This window comes from Nothoprocta perdicaria, unplaced genomic scaffold (assembly GCF_003342845.1).
Source record: "Nothoprocta perdicaria isolate Ctin4 unplaced genomic scaffold, notPer1 scaffold_79, whole genome shotgun sequence".
Taxonomy (NCBI): domain Eukaryota; kingdom Metazoa; phylum Chordata; class Aves; order Tinamiformes; family Tinamidae; genus Nothoprocta; species Nothoprocta perdicaria.
The window spans coordinates 1,874,172-1,895,112 of NW_020456076.1; the positions used below are offsets into that span (position 1 = coordinate 1,874,172).

At 38.8% G+C, this 20,941-nt stretch overlaps 1 protein-coding gene across 1 annotated transcript in view; it reads left to right on the forward strand.

The window, feature by feature from the left end:
* Window positions 1–20,941, forward strand: part of AASS (aminoadipate-semialdehyde synthase) — a 28,788-nt gene that overhangs the window by 408 nt on the left and 7,439 nt on the right. Inside the window, exons 2-19 of the mRNA XM_026051671.1 lie at window positions 1,000–1,220; window positions 2,452–2,628; window positions 3,189–3,273; window positions 3,982–4,049; window positions 4,160–4,306; window positions 5,326–5,404; window positions 5,530–5,657; window positions 5,830–5,978; window positions 7,342–7,464; window positions 7,617–7,728; window positions 8,284–8,343; window positions 8,426–8,493; window positions 11,983–12,104; window positions 15,447–15,576; window positions 16,495–16,605; window positions 17,902–18,010; window positions 18,454–18,594; window positions 20,431–20,598. Coding sequence (XP_025907456.1) covers window positions 1,008–1,220; window positions 2,452–2,628; window positions 3,189–3,273; window positions 3,982–4,049; window positions 4,160–4,306; window positions 5,326–5,404; window positions 5,530–5,657; window positions 5,830–5,978; window positions 7,342–7,464; window positions 7,617–7,728; window positions 8,284–8,343; window positions 8,426–8,493; window positions 11,983–12,104; window positions 15,447–15,576; window positions 16,495–16,605; window positions 17,902–18,010; window positions 18,454–18,594; window positions 20,431–20,598 — 2,190 coding nt within the window. The 5' untranslated portion in view covers window positions 1,000–1,007. The remainder of the gene's footprint in view (window positions 1–999; window positions 1,221–2,451; window positions 2,629–3,188; window positions 3,274–3,981; window positions 4,050–4,159; window positions 4,307–5,325; window positions 5,405–5,529; window positions 5,658–5,829; window positions 5,979–7,341; window positions 7,465–7,616; window positions 7,729–8,283; window positions 8,344–8,425; window positions 8,494–11,982; window positions 12,105–15,446; window positions 15,577–16,494; window positions 16,606–17,901; window positions 18,011–18,453; window positions 18,595–20,430; window positions 20,599–20,941) is intronic.

The following is a 20,941-nucleotide window of genomic DNA, read 5'->3' on the forward strand; positions in this document are numbered from 1 at the left end:
CTTCCTTCCTTCCTTCCTTCCTTCCTTCCTTCCTTCCTTCCTTCCTTCCTTCCTTCCTTCCTTCCTTCTTCCTTCCTTCCTTCTTCCTTCTCCAGTTAAAATTACTGTGGAACAAAACTGACACCTCTAAAGCCTCTATCTTTGACATCCCCATCTTTTAATCCTACAAATATGTGAACTCCCAGGGCTTCTAGATGTTTGTGGCTGGGTTCATGTGGAGCCTTTGCCGTTTCCGGAAGAACAGAGCAAGGAGGCAGATAAGCTTCAGCAGGATGAAATGCAGAGAAAATAAAGGGATAGTTCTTTGCAAAGGGAATTTCTCCCAAGAAAGCTTTTCTACCTTTCATAAGCTTATAGAAGGTCAGGAAGAAAACCTTTCACTCCCAGGCACGTGTACCCTGACTACTAAGCAGCAGAATTACGGTCCTTTACCACCCTTAGTTTGTGTGTGTATTAGTTAAGTAAACAAACTTAGCACCAGTCTTATCTGCTGGGCTTCTCTTTTACTCAGCTGCTTGTGTTGTAGCCTGTGTCCCACTTTCCTTCTTTCTGTGCATTTGTCACTGCCTTCCTACTGGTGCAATCTTTGGTACGTTCTTGGCCATGGCGTGTTGATGCTGCCACATCAATTCAGTTGCTGTCTCCATGTTTCCAGCATTCTTTGTCAGCTCTGTAATTAAAAGTTTGGTGCCTTGAACACATAAAAAACCTTTTTTTACAGCAGCATAAGCAACTTATTTCTGCAAGGTCACACCACCAAAGCGAGATGTTACAAAGTACAGGCTAGTTTAAAGCCAGTTGCAATCTTCCATTGAAACTTTTTATGTTTAGGAATGAAAGAAAATTCACGTCTCACAAAAGTAGCTGTAACAGGAGTACTTAGTAGCTGATTTGTGTTTTACAGCAGATGTTAAAGGAGACCAGAACTTTTGCACAGACAATATTTGAAGCATATATAATAGCTGCATTATTTTGCTGCTTTGTCTTTGCTGCCATCAGGCTTTACCATGCTCCGAGCCTTTAGTCCCACAAATGGCAGGTGTGTGGTCCGTCACTGTAAGTGCCGACGTTACCATAAGTCTGTGCTGGCAATCAGGAGAGAAGATGTTAATGCGTGGGAGAGAAGAGCACCTCTAGCACCAAAGCATGTTAAAGAACTGACACAAATGGGATACAAAGTTCTGGTGCAACCATCAAACCGCAGAGCCATCCATGAAAAGGTAAGGTCCCCTTTTGAGTTGGAAAAGCAAAATCACAGGTTAATTATTAACTGTAGCACAAGAAAAATAGTGGTCTACAGGATAAAAATAATAGAGAAAACATTATTACTGCCTTTGTTAAATGAGCTATCGTTTTTTTCTAAAGGAGGGGAAAAGGAGTATTGGCTTAACTTTCTGGGGTAGTGTTGGCACGCTGATGAGTTCTTGGTGTTGTTTTTGTTCATTTGTCTTCCTTTTTTTTTCTGTGAATATGGATGTTCTAGGTGTTCTTGGAGGAGAGATTTGGGAAGTCTCACTTAACACGGACATTTTTGGCTTCTGTTGATTCAAGGCAACGCTAAAAAATAATGTATAAAGGAGAGAGAGTAAGAAGGGTGAACCTTCCGTTTGGGGAAACAGGGGAATCCTGCCCCTGTTTGAACAGTGATTTTTTTTCCCAAAGAGTTTTGCAGACCAAATGAAAATGCAGTGAGGTGTGATGGAGTGCTTAGGTTTCAAGCTGCCATGTCATTCTATGTAGAAAGAGGAGAGGTTTTTCTTTTTCCTTAATGCTTTGAGCTCTAGGACTGAAAACTCATCCAGTTGAAGCAGTGCTTTGTTGTAAAGCATCTGAGCCAGCAGATAAAGTTTCAAATATAAGTAGGGAATTATTAGTGATTAATTGCATATCTTGCCCTTTAATTAAGGTGCACTGCTGGTTTTCAACAAAGCATAGACTGCATTAGATACGCACTACTCTATGGAAGTTGGATTTTGAATATATTTTTGAGTTGAAGGAGAGCAAAAATAAATTTTGATATTAAAAACCGTTTTGAGGAAATTGCATTTCAACTTGGAGTTAGTTTTATATGGTTTTATGAAAACATGCCTTATTTAGCTTGTCACAGTTTTGTACACTTATTCACAAGTATTTCAACACTTTTTCCAGGAAGTGTTCAACACTGCAATACTATAAGATAATTTAAATGCAGCAAAATATTCTTTTTGTAATCTGTGATTTTGTGATGATTGATTTTATTAATATATTGTTGTGCTTTGATCTCACGTAGTAGAGCGTGGAAATTCAGTTTAAGATTTGATACCCCTTTTGATAAAGACCCTTATGAATGCATGACATGTAGGAACCTGTTCCAGCTTTGTGGAATTGCCCATATGCTATTTTAATTACTTTTGGGCTGAGAACTGAACATGAAAAACAGCACGAAAAATCACCTTGATTACTCTTTTACAGGATTATGTCAAAGCAGGTGGCATTATTCAGGAAGATATTTCTGAGGCATCTTTGATAGTGGGCGTGAAGAGACCTCCAGAGGATAAATTAATCCCCCAAAAGAACTATGCCTTCTTCTCCCACACTATTAAAGCCCAGGAGGCAAACATGCCCCTCCTGGATGAGATTCTACGACAGGTAGGTGCTGTTGTAACGAAGACCAGCTGCTGTTAGCGGGGGGTGGAAAGTGAGCTTAATACCAAAGTGCAAAGCTTGCTATCTGTATAGCAAGCTTTGTATTTGTGTATTCACGTAGCTAATGAGACTTGCTGTCAGGATCCCTTCCTGGAGCTGTGTATGTCTTGCTCATGTGTAGATCTTGTGCTAATGTGTTTTTATGCAAAGGACAGATTAGTTGCAAGTGTGGGATGCTCAGGAGAGGTTCAAGAAAGGCTTATGGGAAAGTTGTCAAGTTATAGGGTGAGTTGGAGGGGCCACCTGAAGCACTTTATGGCATGAATGGACATGCAGGTTAGTGACTCTTTGAAACACAAACTCAGACTAACCTATCCGTTTTTTCTTTCTTTCTTTTTTTTTAATATTGTTGCAAATTATTTGCCCTTTTCATATATGTCCATGAGCCTCTATCACAAAGGGTGATGAAGGCATGGGAAAATGTAGCCCCTAGAAAAACCATCTGCCACTACCTGTGCATTCACTTAAAAATGTTAACTCTCAGTTTGCTGTTGCATTTTCAGGAAATTCGACTGTTTGACTATGAAAAAATGGTTGATCATAAAGGAATGCGAGTTGTGGCCTTTGGAAAATGGGCTGGCGTAGCAGGTATAGTACATACAGTGAAGGCAAGCGTGCAGTGTGCAACCTCCTGTAGTATTTGTGGCTAAGTATGTTTCCTGAAAGTTGAGGCTTGCAATGCTTGTGTTGTTTTTAAAGACTTTTTTTCTTTATATTTTGTGCTGCCTACTTCTCAATGAGACTGTATGTCAAATAGTTCTACGGATTCTCTACAAATCCAGTATTTTATGATGTTTTGAAGCCCTGGCTGTTTGCTCAGCCTAATCGAAGGCAGACAAATTGCCAAGAAGCTGACTGAACAGGCTTTTGAAACAAAGTGCAGCTGCCAGTCCTGCGGGTCTGGACAACAACTGTTTGTCACTCTGTTGCCCATTTACATTGATTTTGTGAAGCATGATTCTCGTTCCTTTCTGCTGAAGTTCATATCTGTTTCTTCAGAAATAACGTTTTATCAGTTGCTTCTTTGGAATCTGGTGATGTGAAAGCATCTGACAAAAGGATATTTGAACATTAAGCTGTGCTGAAATGCCTAGTGTAGAGGGAAAAAAGAGGCTTAAGAGCTGTAGATTATGTAGATTTTGTCTTCTCTTTCCCTAGGTCTATGTTAATTTTCTTTATAAATATTAATATTAAAACACAGACAAAAACATCAAGGTTGATTTTATACATCTGTCAGTTTCTGCAGTTCCTAACTGTGCATGTTCATAATTAATACTGACTTTTTTTCAATAATAGGAATGATCAACATCCTACATGGCCTGGGATTACGCTTTCTAGCCTTGGGACACCACACTCCCTTCATGGTAAGAGCATATACATATATATTTTTCTTCAACAAAATGATGTTTGGACAGATGTCCAAATGGTAACTAGAACTTGGAGTTACGTTATATTTCTGTGCCTTTGATTGCAGCACATTGGGATGGCACATAACTACAGGAACAGCAGTCAGGCTGTGCAGGCTGTGCGGGATGCCGGATATGAAATTTCACTGGGACTGATGCCAAAGTCTGTTGGGCCCTTAACATTTGTGTTTACAGGCACTGGCAATGTTTCCAAGGTAAGAATTCTGTCTTCAAACTGAAATTCTTTTTATTTTTTTTAGTAGAACTTATTTTGGCAATTAACTTGGCAGTTCATACACATCTGATTAAATGGGCTATAATGAGTTAATTTTGTTTGCTTGGACTTCAGTTTTGTTTTGCTAATAGGATTTTTTTAAGTCCCTAGCTGATTCCTTTAACTTCAATGAAAAAACGGTTAAGTCTTACTCTTCCTCCTTCCTTTTTCACCTGCATGATTTTCATCCTCCTCTCCTCTCTGTGTTGACTTTGGTATCACCACACAAGTAAAATCATTAACATATAGAAAATAATTACCTTTTCTAATAGTTTGAATCTCTTTTCAGCTGTTTTTATAACATTGACTAGGCTTATAAATGATTACGTTTGGAGCAATTGGAAACAATGTAGAGAAAATAGTTCTTCCCTAATTTTGGCAGCAAAGCTATGTTAAGTAGACTTCAACTACAGACAGAAATCACTGCCTATGTAAATAGGAGTGCCTGTTGAGCCAAAGGGTGGCTTGTCTGAAAAACCCGTCCTTCGTGGTCTATGAGCATATTTCTGGTGGAAACTCATCCTGAAATTCTTTGCCTTTAGAGCAGTCTGGTTGGTGTGTTCTCTAAAGAGAAACTGCTTCCCAGAATGGCAAGAAAACCATCTGCTGTGGCTGAATTGCCTCCCAGTTCTGTTATTAGAAATAATCATAGAAATAAAAATAGAAATAAAATAATAATAATAAATAATAAAAATAATAGAAATAAAAAAGACACTGGATTGTGGGTTAGGCAGTAAGAGAAAATGAGATGGATTCCTTGATACTTTAGCAGAGAACCCAGACAGCTTTGTTTGGTTGAGTGGGGGCATGTGTGAATGAGTGTGCATGTCTCTGAAGATCTTCTCTAGCAGGACTGTCAAATTGTGCTTGATATTTTTTTTTATCAGTTTCCACACATTAGATGAACAGTATTACACTTTACATTTTCTGCTCATTCTGAATCCTAATTCTGGTCCACAGGGTGCCCAAGAAATGTTTAATGCCCTCCCATGTGAGTTTGTGGAACCTCATGAATTAAAAGAAGTTTCCAAATCTGGAGGTAATACTGTGACAATAAGTGCAGTAAAAACATTGGAGCTCATTTTAGCCAAGTACTCTTCTGTTCTATGATACCTAATTTTTTAAATATATATAAATATATATTTGTATATTTTTTAATCTCAGATCTCAGAAAAGTCTATGGGACAGTGTTAAGTCGTCACCATCATCTTGTACGGAAGAGTGATGGAATGTATGATCCAGTGGACTATGATAAACATCCAGAACTTTATACTTCTCGTTTTAACACTGATGTGAGCATCCTTTCTGTTCTTTTATGAAAAGTTTTTCACAAACTGTCAGAGGTTATTACTCCCTTGCATGCCATTTGATTGAGAAGACGCTTATTTAAAACACTAGATCAGGTGCCTTTGACTTCTCAAAGTATTAGATGAGGACATCAGGCATCTGTAACTTTCTTTGCAGATTGCACCCTACACAACTTGTTTAATTAATGGCATATACTGGGAACAACATACTCCTCGCTTGTTAAGTCGACAGGATGCTCAGAAGCTGCTGGTGCCAATGAAATCTGCTGCTGTTTCGACAGAGGGCTGTCCTGAGTTACCACACAAGTAAGGCATCTCAGTCCACTAATAATAATTCTGCCCCATCACAATTAAGTTGTATTGCTATGCACTTTTATTGTAATATCTGGCAAATAACTGTTTCTTAAACTGTTCCTGTTACATGTTTTAAAGTGTTCCATTGATTCTGCTATTTTTCTTGTATGCTTTGCTGTTTTGTTTTCATGGTCTGGAGTTTCCACATCAGGTTTGCAAGCATCACCAGACAAATGGATGGCTGAGTGACAGGTATTGGCTATTTTCTGCAAAGGCAGTTCTCCCACTGCTCCTTGCGCAGAATGCAGCATCAAAACTGTGTCCTGCTTCTGGGACGTGTTCCTACTGCACCATTCTTACTAGATATTTCTGTGCATCAGTAGTTTGTTACATAAAGTGCTTTATTCCATGCCATTGGCTTATACAAAGCCCATAGCTGTTGCCTCAGACTTCTGCAGCAGGTTTAGCTGAATTCTGGAGCTTTCCAGACTAAAGCTGCTTTTAATATGGAATGTGTGGTGCAAGTCCAGGGTTAGATTCTTTCTGGTGTGGGTGGGGCCACATGCTATTTCTAGCAGCCTAGTAGTCCTTTATGAGGCTGACCTAAGAATGGTTTTTTGGGGGGGAAAAAAGGCAATGTATCTTGGCAAGAAAGCAGGTCTTTGTCTGACTTCTGTCCAAAGACGTTGCTGTGTGTCCTTCCGTTTTAAACATTGAGTGATATAAGGTGTGATGTGAGGATGTGTGTCAGGGTGTTTGGAGATATGATTGGAGGTCCGTAGAGGCATATAGGTCTCTTGGAGTCTCATCCATCTTCCCTTTTGGGAATGGCCATTGGAATAAGCTGTGCACACAACTGTGCCCATGCTGTGTTTCAGAGAGAGCTGTTGGTGTGGGCAGAGGCAAAGCCAGGTCATGTGCTACCAGTGAGTTAGTGCATAAGATCAGGTAGCTGCTGCTTCCTCTAGTCTTCTTTTATCCTTTATCTTAAAGCCATTTAGCCTTTGCAAATGAGACCATTTGCATAAGCAGTGAGTGGTAACTTTTGTAGCCATGACAAAACTGTTGCTTTCACTGCCTTTGAGATTTAGGAAAGAATGATGGATAACTTAATGATGTGTGGTCTTTGAGAAGTCATAGATGGCATTTGGGTCCACCTGATGTGAATGCCTGGCTGACTTCAGTAGAGCCATATTTCCTTTACATTTCTAGCAGTCATTGTTTGTGTTATGTTGACTTTTAAATTGATTAAGATGAATGAGATGACAATTCTGATGGGTCTTCACGTGTCTCTATTTCCTGTTAATTCACGATCTCTTATACCTATCTTTGCAGTTTGGATAATACCTGTTCCTTTTTCTTTTAATTGCTTTAGACTTTTGGCAATATGTGACATTTCAGCCGACACTGGAGGTTCTATAGAATTTATGACGGAGTGTACAACAATTGACAGTCCTTTTTGTATGTATGATGCTGACCAGCATATTATTCACGACAGGTGGGAGAGCCTTTAATTTGTACTCCTTTCCTCTGTAACTTTTACAGTGAAGTTTTATGCTGAAAATCACACATTTAAAAAGCTCACACAAGGTGACTGCCTTTCAAGTACCAAGCAGAAGTGGTTTAGAAGAGTCTGGTTCTTTTTTTCAGTGTTGAAGGCTCAGGGATCCTGATGTGTTCCATTGACAACCTGCCAGCACAGCTTCCCATAGAAGCAACGGAGTACTTTGGCGATATGCTTTTCCCATACATTGAGGAGATGGTAAGGTCTTATGTGACAAACAAGAAGGTAAAAAGGCTTGGACTTCGGTCTGCTGGTTGTTGCTTTTCTGGTCTCCTATACATATTTAAAAGGAATCTGCTGTAGAACATAACTGACTCCATTAAATAATAATAGTAATAAAAAAGCTACAAAAAAAGCTTTCTAGCTTTTGCGGCAATACTTAGAAAGAGCATCATGTGAATGTGAGACATAAGTGACTTGGGTGTTTGAGGGCCATGTCAAGAACACTTTCTGTAGGCTTCTTTGTAGACAAGAAATTAAGCTGTGGCAGGCAGCTCATTGCTCCCAGACCATCAGTGGTGACTAAATCTGAGGGTGTTTTGGGTGCTCAGCATCCACAGTTAGACTGCTATATGAATTCCTGTATGTTCATAAAACTCCAGTAATACCGATAAGGGCCAGTAGAATTTCAGATCTACAAGATTGTGGCATTGTCACATGCATTTAAATGTTGCTTAAAATCTTTGTATTTTACTTACTGTGAAAAAGTATGGGGAATAAAATGACTGATTTTGAAATACCTTATTTCCATAGCTTTTATCAGAAGGCTCAGAACCTCTTGAAAACCAGAATTACTCGTCTGTTGTTAGAGATGTAAGTTCTGCAATTTTCCTGTTTGTCTTTCTCTGCTTTTTTAAAAAAATACAGGTTCAAAAAGTGTTCTCTATATTTCTAGGCAGTGATTGCATCCAATGGCTCACTGACAGCTAAGTATGAATATATCCAGAAATTGAGGGAGACCAGGTAATGTATATCTTCCTAAATTTTGTCTGGTGGAAGGTTTTAAATAACCCTGTCTTCCCTTTTGCACCTATTTATGCTTGTGTTTCCATGGAGTGTTGCTGTATTGCTCTGTGTCTGAGTGTCTCCTGATTTGGTGATTTCCTTCTTTCTCCATACAGCCTAACTCTTTAGCATGCATTGTTAGTATGTAATACTGAAATGAGAATGTGTTATGTGAACGCTTTCCTTATGTTAACAAGAAGAACATAGCCTGCCAGTATTTTTCTACTCTTTCTAACTCCTTCTAAATGCATGTAGCATACAGTTCTTTGGAAGGCATGGCTGAAAGCAGAAGGCTCTCTAATCTATCTTGAATCGAGTTTCTTCTAGTATGGCTCAAGTGCAGGGAATATTTTACTCTACTGATGGGTTGCATTGTTCTGTGACTGGATGTAATCAGGAGTGTCTGTGAGAACCTCTGACTTTTCATTATAGTCCTGCTCTAGCTACAGTGTTAGCTACTGTTTTATTCTTGTCTCAATATTTATCTCCCAAGAGTAGTGTGAAAGAGTAGCACTGAACTGAGTTAAGCTAACAAAAATACCTTCCATTTCCTCTTCCTTCCCTGTTATTAACAAACACCTATAGCTTACCTATGATTATTGTAGAAAAATGTTAATTTTGCAATGAATGGCTGCCTTTGGTTTCATGGTCATGCAGAAGCTGAAATTAGTCTCCCTGCAAGTACTGGGTGCATTAGTGGATACTAAAATGAACTGTGTTGACTCTTGCATGCCAAATTTCTTAAATCTTCTCAGGAAACCTTGGCATGTCTCTGGTTATGAATTTTAGCATGATGAATTATAGGTGCTTTTTCCAAACATGCTGTTTGGCTTTCACAGACTGTAGTTCACAGTCATTTTTGCCTTGTGCTCTTTGGTAGGCAACCTCAAAAGGCTGTCTCAGTAACAAATGTTCTTATTCTCTGCACAGCATTGTGATCTGTTTTTTGGCTCTCCCCTAAACACTTGCATGATCTTGTGTGAACTGCCCCGAGAATCTGGAGACCTCCTTCCCAAGGGGGGTTTTGTGGGTAGATTTTTGATATTTCTGCAGACCTGTGTGTTGCATGTGATGTTTAGTTGTTAATTGGTGTTGCTCACTTAGCTATAGAAAAGCAAGACCTGCTAACACTACTCCCTCCCTTTTACTTAGCACAGTTTAGAAATATTGCAGGTAAAAGTAGGAAGCTTACTGCTTGAAGGTGTGATGGCTTAGCTAGAGATGAGCTCTTATTTAGAGCCTGTAGGAATGATGTGGCTTGTGTTACTACTCTACTACTCTAACTGTGTCTGGTTTAGTAGCTGGGGGCTCTATTTAGACTAAATGCTTATACCCTTTTACTATGCATGAAAATTTCAGCCACAGCAGAGCCAGGTTACATGAGCTGCTCTGTCTGGGTGCCCTCAGAAATCAAGAGTTTGATTTACTGAGCTTTGCTCTATTTTTTTCACTTTCACTGGCTACCTGTTCCTCTTTCACAGCTGGAATGACATATACCATTAACATGGTTGTTAATGGTATAACAGCCTTGTTCAGAGACTGACCTAACTGAATTATTTGAACTTACATAGAGAGGATGGGCAAGAGTCTGAAATAGTCCTTTCTAGGACTGTGTAGATAGTCCTTGCTGGGACTATGTAGATTTTATTCCCACTTCTCATGGGCCTTTTGGCATCTCCTGTTTGTGCAAACATGCTTTTTTCTTGATCCAAGTGTGCTATAATCCTGGACACTGGAAGACTTTAAGGCATTAAGAAGTTTGACTATAAATTCCAGTTTTCTGTTTTATAGGAAGTCTTCCCTTTGTCCACACTGTTGCTCCAAGGATCTGCATTCCACAGCTGCTTCCTATGTGGAAGTTGTGGAGAGAAGTTCCTTCTCTTCCTTTGCCCCAAAGGATGTAGTTTGGAGGAAGATTTTCTATTAAGCTTGTTACTAGGTCTCTTAAAGGAGCCCTAGTTAGGTTTGTCACATGAGAGGACTGGGTATGTTTAGGAGGCCTTCTGTGAATGGACTAAGTCAACATCTTAGCATTTTAAAAAAGCAAACTCTAAAATTATGAAACTTGTATGAAGATCAAAATGTTCAAAGAGCTGTAGTAACAGCCTAGGTAGAAGAGTGATACTTTGGTAAATCATGTTTAGATTTTAAAGAACTGAAAGGAAGTGCCTTTTTGTTGTTTTAATTTAATTAAACATGAAAATGAAGCGAGGAAGGAATATTTCTATTTTGGAGAAGAATTCAAGGATCAAAAACACTCGGGCACATTTGATAGGCTGGAATGTGCTTCAGACAGACAGTATATTTGGTATTGATTTAACTCAGGTTCATTCAGAGCAATATTTCAATTGTTTGAAACCTTATTTCCCTAAATATCCCTACAAACTTCATGCCATGCCATGCTGTAGGTCTCTGCTGGGCTGTGATGTCATCTTTTGTTATTTGGAACTTTTTTAAATTAAAAAAACACAACAAAAAATTTTACTTATGGCTGCCATATAGAGCCCCAGGAGTATCACAACCAAACGGGTTTTGGCAGGGAGGTGATTAGTCTCCTTCCAAGGATATGAGATTGTCAGTTTAGACCAGAGTTCTCTCTACACGATGCAGTATGCAAAGTCTCAGTGGGTAAAAGGGAAACTTGCCTATACATTTCTGAAATTTCCACTAAGCCTGTATCTTCAAAGGTCTTAAGTATATATTGAAATTGGGTCTCAGGCTAAGAGGTGGGGAAAATTTCAAAATGCCATTACTTATGTGGAATGGTAAACCAATAGATAGCTTCCCGTGCTTAAATAATTTAAAAAAAAAAAACTTTAAAAACTTTAAAAACTTTAAAAAAGTAATAGAAACTTGGTTGAAATACACTGATGGTTGTCTCATAAATGAGAGTTTTTGCTTGCAAACAGGATTTCTTAACTAGTTAAATTCTTTTTCTCTTTTTTTTTTGTCTCTCTCTGTTCCTATGATAGGCTACTATGAACCTATTGTAACTACCCAACATGTGCTTTCACCAGCGTGGCTGCACATACCTTAGGAGTAGGCTGTGATGTGTGGGAAGCACAGGGCAGACAGGAACACCTTTCTGATGGCCACACAGACCACGCTGGAGTCCTCATATGATCAGGCTACAGTCATTTGGCCATCAGGGAAAATTTAATGCCAGCTGAGGAATAAAGTGTAGAGCTGCCAGCAGCAGTTGGAGAGACAGCGAATACATTAATGGAATTGATCTTAGAATTGATTAGAAGAAGGAGACTCAAAGTTAGGCAAAAGAAGAACTGATGCAGTGATTGACCAATCTTGGATTAGATAGCCAAAAACTTAACTCTTAGTCTGAATAGAGCTCTTGGTTTGTAGACTTACTAAAACATACTTACTTGTCAGCTTTAGTAATTTGCTGTTTCCTCCTGTGTAGTTTTTAATTTTGCTTCTTACACTTCCTAGGGAATACGCTCAGTTGCAGAACATGGATAATAAGAAGAGGGTTTTGTTGCTTGGATCTGGCTATGTCTCTGGCCCTGTATTAGAATATCTCACTAGAGATTCCAACATTGACATCACAGTTGGTATGTAAAATTTCACTTGCTTTTGATTGAATGATTATGTCTTTCATATATTACGTGCACTTATCTTACCCTGTACCTGTGTGCCAAAGTCTTTCTCATATGTATTAATTGGAACTGGTTCTGAGAACAGATAGAGAAAATCTTTGTTGCTATGCACTTCAGAAAACGATTGCATACTTTTCTGAACATTTTTAACTTAACTAATCAATTTGAACATGACATAGCCTTGTAAGAAGTTTACTGTTCACATGTGCTGCTGATATGAAAGTTGGAAAGAAGAATTTTTCATCTAACTTACCTGCTTTGGGCCTGTGACAGCATTTTGTAGCTAGTCAGTCTCTCTTGGTGGTGCTCAGTTGTGTTTTCAGCCTCACACAACAGGAAGATAAAATGGTCTTTATTGATTCTATGAGTGGAGATTCCTCTGTTGACCTGATTAGTGGTATGGTAGTAAAGCTTCTTCAGACCCTGAGCTTGGCAACATCTGCCCACATTTAGCTCTGTTTTGGTTTTATTTGTAGCATATCTCATGCTAGACATGTCCAAAACACTTTTCTGTACCCATGATGATAACTTCACCTTAATGACTTCAAAATTAAAAACCAAGATGTTTGGTTTTGTCTGAATGATGCTTTGCTGGGAAGTGCCTTCTTGTGAAACTTCACATTTCTGCTAATTTGAAGTGTTTTTGTTGTGTTGTTTCCACCTCCTCCGGGCTCCTTTCACACTTTGTCACTCTGTCACCTTGTTAGATGATAACCAGGGTACCGATCTCTTCTGGCAGCAGGCTTCCTAGGACATAGAGGCGCACCCTGGGAAGCTGTGCCCATCTCCCTGGTACAGCCTGATGTGGTGGACAGGGAGGGGTCACAGGGGCGTGCAGTGCCCATCCCCTCATCAGCAGGGTGCCTGCATCCAGTAAGACGGTAGCACTGAGGGAAATCAGGTGAACTGTGAGATTTGTTTTGCCAAGCGCTGTGCAAACACAGCAGCTGCTGCTTATCTGGGTGAGTTAAAAACATGCACTTTCAACAGCGGAAAAAAAATAAGTGGGAAGGAAAAAGGCACAAAGTTGATGCAATTTGTCTAACATTTGATAGCAGGTTAATGGATGAATAAAACACTCTTTGCAGTGGCATGTTGTTTCCCTGCAATTAGGCTAGACCGTTCAGATCCAAGTGATTGAAAGGCTTGCCTAAAAGCTTTAATGAGAAAACCTCTTAACTTGAGATTAGTTTAGAATTTGTAGGCTGATTTTTGAGCCTTTTTTTCCTGAGCACAGGTTGATTGGTAGTGAGAATCAGTCTCTGGTAATATGATTTTCCCTTTGACAAGCCCCTCGCGTAGTGGCACAGATGCTGTTTCTTCTCTGCAGGCTTGTGCCCTAGTAGCTGCCTTCCTTGCCCTCTTCTTCCTCCTGGCTGTGCTCTCACTGCATTGCGTGGCCTGGCACCGGTGTTTGTGTGGCTGCATGCTGAGTCAGGACGGGAACCCATTTCACTTCCAGTCAGATACAGCAAATCTTGGTTGATTTTAGTCTGGATCACTCTTTCCAGTTCCATTTTCTTCATAATGTAAGTGCTAATAGTAGGGCAAGCAAGAGAATAAAAAGGAGCAAGTGGAAGGCAGGGACTGAATTTCTCCCTTTAAGTGACAGTGTGAGTTTATGTAGGATTGATAGGACTAAGCCATGTGTATATACTGAAGTTAGTTAGATTGAAGCTGAACTTATTAGTCATGTTGTTCTTAAGCAAAAGCTTATCTTTTATATAGTTATTTTGTTAAATATGGCGAATAACTTTTTTTTATTATTTAAACTGTTAAGATATTCTCAGAGAGAAATAGGAATTCTGCTAAAAGGTGCTGAAGCAATCTTTTGAACGACTTTTCCTTTTTAACTAGATTTATCTATAAATGTACTGGTGACATAGAATTAGGGATGGGATATTTCAGCTCTGCTCAGAGTTACTTGGTCAAGTTCACCATATGATGGTTTATAAAGCTGGAGAAAACATGTACTCAGTGATTTTAAATACTTCAGACTTCTACTTCAAGCTCAAGATAAACTGTTGCTCTAACTGAAAATGCTTTTTTTTTTTTTCCCTGAAAAATATTATGAATTCAAACTCATTTTTTTAAACAGACTGGGCATGCCATTTTCCATTGTGAAAATTTCCGTTCCTTCAGGGGCATTACAACATGTTTTTTCTTTAAATTGGGAAGCACCAGGCACTCTTTTTTTTTTTTTTTTTTTTTTTTTTTTTTGAGTGAAAGTCAAAACAAGAGCTGTACAAGAATGTTCCAGTTTGAATCCTACTTGATTGTTTGCTTTCAGGTGGGGATGTTAGCATGCAAAAAAAGAGACTTTTTGGGAGAAGGAATTACTTTTATTATTCTTATCACTTGACTTTTATAGCTGTACACTTTTTCTCCAGCAACTTGATGATTTCATGAATGCCTACAGTAATTTAATACAGCCAGGACCCTGAAGAGAGTTCCTGGCATTCTAGTTCACTCCTACGCACTGTTGACCTCATCCTGCAAATCCCTGCTCTGTCAAGTAGACCACCGGGTGACTCATTTAAGTAAGGGGTCAGCAGACCTAGCAGGGTGATGTCCCTCCCAAATCAAAGCGTGAAGATCAAGTCTGTTGTCTGATTTTCCACCAAATAAACAAGACAAAGAAAAAACACAGCCTTGGTTTCATAGTGCTGCATGAGGGATATTATGGAGTTCCTGATTGATTGATTCTCTTTCTATCCTTTCTACCCTTCCTGATCCATTTTGACCTCACAACAGATTTTCCACTAACACTTTATCCTCTCAAATATACATTTGGTCTTGGAACCTTTTTCTCCCCAAATGTCACTTTTCTTTGCATGCTTACATTACCACCTGAAAGACCAGAACATATGGTCTTTTTTTCAATGAGTTTCTCTTTATTTCTGAAAGTAAATAGTCTTTGTAGACCCTTATTCTTGAGTAACAGCTTTTATGGCTTGATACTGTTGATTGATAATAAATTTGACCTATCTTAGAAAAAGTATTGCTACTTTGAGAAAGTAAAGAACACTTGATGCCTGATTTCTTTTCAACTGTTAGTTAAAACAAAGTGCCCATGTGACTGCTTCTCTTTGGAAAGAAGGTGGTAGATGTAAAGCACAATTATCCATTTGCAGGGGAGCTCATGCAACGTATGTGCTGATGCATAGAGTTTGCTACATGATAACTTGGGTAAAATGATGTTTGAAGACAAGTTGAGCTCTGCCTTCACAAAATGGGAGCACTTTGGAATTGACTTAATTTTTTGATAACAATTGGTTTGTTTTATTTTTAAAACAGCATCTGTCATGAAGGAACAACTTGAACAGTTGACTAAAAAATACAGCAATATTACTCCAGTCCATATGGATGTCATTCAGCGTGAGGAAAGTCTGTCCTCCTTGGTGAAGAAACATGACCTTGTCATCAGGTCAGAATTTGGAGTAAAACACATTGGGCTCAACCCTGAGCCATGCTGCTGCTTTCACCTGGTTCACTGATACAAATAAACATGGTAAATGTGTAAAGGAGAACTTTTAAGTGAATGCTCTCACTTTGCAAGAGTTTCTGGTGGAGCCTATGTGACCCCAATCCACAAATTCATAAAGCTCAAGAACTGGCTACATGTTTGCTCCTGTGATAGTTGTAACTGGCCACTGCCTTGTCATTTACAGGGACGTGAGGGATAGACTTCCAAGGCAGCTTTGATTGCAGTGTCTCTTTAGAGTGCTTACAGGTTATTTGTCCACCTTATTTGTACAGCTTCTTAGTGCGATGGGCCAGCTGCTTTCACCAGCATGTGTGCTCTTATTAAATTGGTGTGCATCGAGAAGAGGCAAAATTCCAACAACTTGATCATTTCTTCTAAATGAGAAAGAGAGATGAGGAAGATCTGTTTCCAAGTGCTGAAATATGGGAGAAAGTGACCTTACAGTCCTTGCCATTTTGCCTTTATTGTCACAGATGTCATGAGTGTCGTTTCTTTTCCAAGTAGACCACGCTTTCACAAAGTGTTTCAGCACGATCACTGTAAAGCAAGCATTTTCAAGGATGGTTTTCATCTTGCATCATCTTGCATAAAAGGAGAAACATTACAGAAAATGCTATCTAAAAACAGCCTCCCCTGTTGCCTTGTACCCTGTTTTGAGTGAAGGAAACAATGCTGTTCTGATAGAGTAGCATTTCACTTGTGTAGGTGTGAAACTATCCAGGGCAAGACAGGTATATCAGTCTCTGGTGTTTACTGGACCTCTTTTACAGTCATAAAAACACATTTCTGAGTATCTTTCCAGAGAAAGGATAAGTAACTGGTTGATTTTGATGTTGCATAATTCTCTTTCACTTGTAGCTTGCTGCCTTATTCAGCACATCCTTTAGTTGCTAAGAAATGTATTAAGAACAAAGTGAACTTGGTAACAGCTAGCTACTTAACACCAGCTATGAAAGAACTCCAGGAAAGGTATGTAGCATTTCCCTGTTTTTCCTTCCTTCCTAGGTACCTTATATAAATAATATATATATAATATTGCACGTGCAATCTGTTACACGTGCAGCATCTCCCTTGAGTTACTGTTGTCTGCATTCTCTTTCTACAAAGAAAGATTAAATAATTGTAGGGAAAACTGCACGTGGAGACTGTGGGAAAAGAGTGAATGCCTGCTCCAGTCTAGTCAGACTATGGCTCTAAATCCTGGAACATACTTTTTTTTGCATTCTCCATCTTATTCTATGTCACCGTGTCTTTCCCTCTTCCCTCAACCATGTTGTACTATTGGGAGGAGCAGTTGGCCTGTCCTGTTGTGCCAATGATAGCAAGGTTGTTTGTCTTCATATTTCCGTCATGAAAACTCATACTTGGCTTATTGTGTCCACATTGACATCCTCCCTTATACCATCTTCTTTTGGACAGGACTACCACGTAATCTCAATTGCTGACAATCCTAACTAATACTATTTCTGTTATCCTACATATTGTATATGCTTGGAAGTTGCTTATTCTCTCATGGATGTATTAATGGTTAGTGCTAATATATTTTGAAGACTATAAGAGGAAATTATGTGAAATATCAGCCATATCCTTCTGAGGCAGACTACTGAAGTCTTTGGATTTACTTTGAATGACAGAGATGGGAATCTTATAAATTATGTCAGAAAATAATAAAACAAGTTAGATTGACACCCAGGAATGAAGACAATGATGGAGTTTCAGGTGCATCTCCTCCTCTTTTGCTGTGATGCCAAGGTGTTTTTTAAAAAAAGACAATTTTCATTTGGAAAAATAAAAAATGATTTTTAAATCATGCAAATGATTTGTTTTGGAAATTTAGGGAACTGTTAAAAAGAAGGAAAACCAAATGTTTGCTACCTGGGAAAGAAGTCCTTTCAATCTGTCTCTCCCTCTTCAGGAGATGTTTAGGGCTGTTGTGACTAGTCCTGTTCTGTCCCTGTGTAACTACCTTCATGCTTTATGGTACCATCCAGGAGGATCTGGGATACAGAGTAGCTAGCAGGTCTTCTCCATCAGCCCCTAGATGTTGCAGAAGATTGGGAGAAACCAAGACTACTCTGATTCTTGGGACAATTTGAACTGGTGGGATTTCAACATCTGCTTATGCTGTTTTCTGCTGCAGACAGAAATCCAAATTTTTCTTGTTGAGGAAGGTTAAACGAGTCTTTGCTGGATAGATTTCCTGAACAGAAGGCCTGTAATACTCAATATTCTGACTTTTTTTGTATTCTGCATCTTTTTTTTTAGTGTAGAAGATGCTGGTATTACAGTTATCAGTGAAATGGGTTTGGATCCTGGTCTTGACCATATGTTGGCAATGGAATGTATTGACAAGGCAAAAGAAGTTGGTGCTACGGTAAGGCTGACAACTGGTATATATTTCTATATATGCTTTTGTAGTAAAGCTTTTCTTTTAATAGCAATCAGTTCATGTACTTGCCATAGAGCTGTTTTGAATTCTTGACATCTTGTGTTTTATGATGTTTGGAATTGGGTGCCAACTAACTCAGTTGGTGAGGACCCATCAACTAAGATGACTTTGCCCCAGGTAAGTTTTGGGTTCTCCTAATTTATGTACAGTCCTTGCAATCTGCCAGCAATTGCCATTGCTCACTTCTTTGGGGTTCCCCTGTCCACCTGAAGATCTTATTTGGTCATTAGGGGAGTAGTATCAACAAAAAATTAAAAGCAAATGGGAGCCCTGCAGAGTGGCCCTGTCCTGCTTCCCTCCTATGGTTGCATTCTGTTCCTTGTTTCTTTTCTGTGAACAAATTTGATGTGGCTGTTGAACTCTTGCAGATTGTATCCTATACTTCCTTCTGTGGTGGTCTGCCCGCTCCGGAGTACTCTGACAATCCTCTGAGATACAAGTTCAGCTGGAGCCCCCAAGGAGTGTTGCTGAATACAGTCCAGTCTGCCACATATTTAAAAAATGGAGAGGTGAAGTACTCCTAATGTTTCTATTTAAAGACAGGCAAAGAAGATGGTACTGGGCTAAGGAGGGGTAAAGTGATGTGTTTACTTTTAAGTCAGTGACAATCACTTGCCTAAAGTGAATTCCATGCATCGCCTATTCCCATGTTTGGAGTGTTTTGGTGTCTATGACTGCTGTTGGGTTAATTCTTCCTATATGGAATTTCATGTAAAGCAGGGAACATCTTCTGAAGACTAAGATCTTGGACTGAAATTAGTTTCTGGGTTGGGTTCCTATCCCTGTCATAATTTACTTTTGCCACTTTGCCACTTAATCACTCTGTCTCAGGTAATCAAAGGTGAGTGTGCCCTTCTGCCTGCTTTTCCATCTAGTCAGATTTGTAAACCAAATTGCCATACTCATACTGTCTTTAGCAGAAATCCTGGTTTCCTTTTCCTTTGGTAGAATCTCTAATACCAGTAATAGACAACGCTAAGTGGACTTGGAAAGGTGGCTTATATAAGCCCTGTTTTGCTGTTTCTGCAGGAGTCGTTAACAATGATTTAACCCAGAAAATGTCATTCCATCCATTTTATGGAAAGATTTAAGCTGTGATTTGTGTAAGCTATTGCAAACCATTATCAAATTTATGCTTTCCAGTCCTGTCTGTTTGATATCTCCCACTTGCTCAGAGTAGTTACTGAGGAGGGGCTCTTCAAATGTCAAGGAGACTGCCTTGTTTAACCACCCTGAAGTTTGACTGATTATCTAAACCTTTTGATTTGCAAAACTTAGAAATCTTTTGAAAGATGCTTTATCATGACATTCTGGTGCTCTAGTGTTCTTGCTTCAGTGAGAAAGGAGGAGAGGTTCAGGGATTGTGAATTAGATCTTTATTAAAAAAAAAAAAACACATTGCTGTAAGTTTCACATGAAAGTGTCTCTTAGGAGAATGTGGGAATGTTTCTTATTTAATTCTGACCTGGATCACCCACTGCTAGGAAGAGTTAGATCATACATGTGGATGATTCATTATGAGAACAGTATATGAGCTTGTCAATAAATGGTGCAGCTTTTCTTCCCTGCCCCTAAATCCTCACTTGCCTTTGATTGTTCTGCAGGATTCTTCCCCACTTGTATTTTGCCTGACAAACACAATAAGATCTTACAGCATTGCTGCAGACATGGTTATTTTAGTCTGTGTTCTAGAAGGAAACCTTGTCCCTTTGCTCGGAAGCCACAAAATGAGTTTCTATTGATGCTGTATAGCAGATCTATGCATCAGCTGCTTGAAGGAAGCAGGGTTCAAGGCTTTAGTCTGTAGTGATAATAGAACTAGTCAACCTTATTTTTGTTTCCCATCAACAGTATATTTTTTCTGTGTTTTGTAAAGGTAGAGATGGGCAGCATTTTCGTACCAGTGTGATAGCAATTGATTTATTTTAATTTTTCAAAAAGGGAAGACGTCTCTTTACAATTGTCTCTTCTTAAAAAAAAGAAGAAAAAAAAAGTGTCCATAAAAGCAAAGAGCCTGCAGGAATATCCATTCAAACTCTTTTAGTTTGGGGAAATCACTCCAAAATTACAGTAATGTAAGTGAAATGGGAGCCTGCAGCCTTCATATACATGCAGCAAGTATAAATACAGTATATGAGAAGGCAGTGACTTATTTTAGCCCTTTGGTTAGTAAATAGTTGTTATGGTGTATACTTCATCACAGGATATGCTTAAATACTTGTACAACTGCTTTATTTAGGTTAGTTCTTTGCTTGCTCCAGAATCACACTTTGCATTTGCTATTGTAGAAGTAAATTAAATTATAGTGAGTTTAAACAATATTTCTGTTCTTTCACAAAATTCAGATTGTGAATATTCCGGCTGGAGGAGCATTACTTGATTCTGTTACTTCGATGGATTTTTTCCCAGGATTAAATCTGGAAGGCTTTCCTAACAGAGACAGTACAAAATATGCAGAGCCATACGGCATTCAGACAGCTCACACTTTGTTAAGAGGCACCTTAAGATACAAAGTAAGTTTATTTTTATTTTTCTCAAGAAATGAGTATTGTCATTCATCTAAAAAAAGGTGAATTTAAAATTCAACCTTTTATAGCTTTGTATTTGATATTTAGGAGCTCTCTCCACTGTCCAAGTTGAGAGAGAATTGTGATCTAGCTTTACTTTGTGAATTTAGCAAATATTTGTTATCGAAAAACAAAAAGAATAATTTTGGCAGTTTAGGTAAGCTAATCAGATAGCCTGCAAAGTCTGTACCTGATTCTTTCTTTCTTTCTTTCTTTCTTTCTTTCTTTCTTTCTTTCTTTCTTTCTTTCTTTCTTTCTTTCTTTCTTTCTTTCTTTCTTTCTTTCTTTC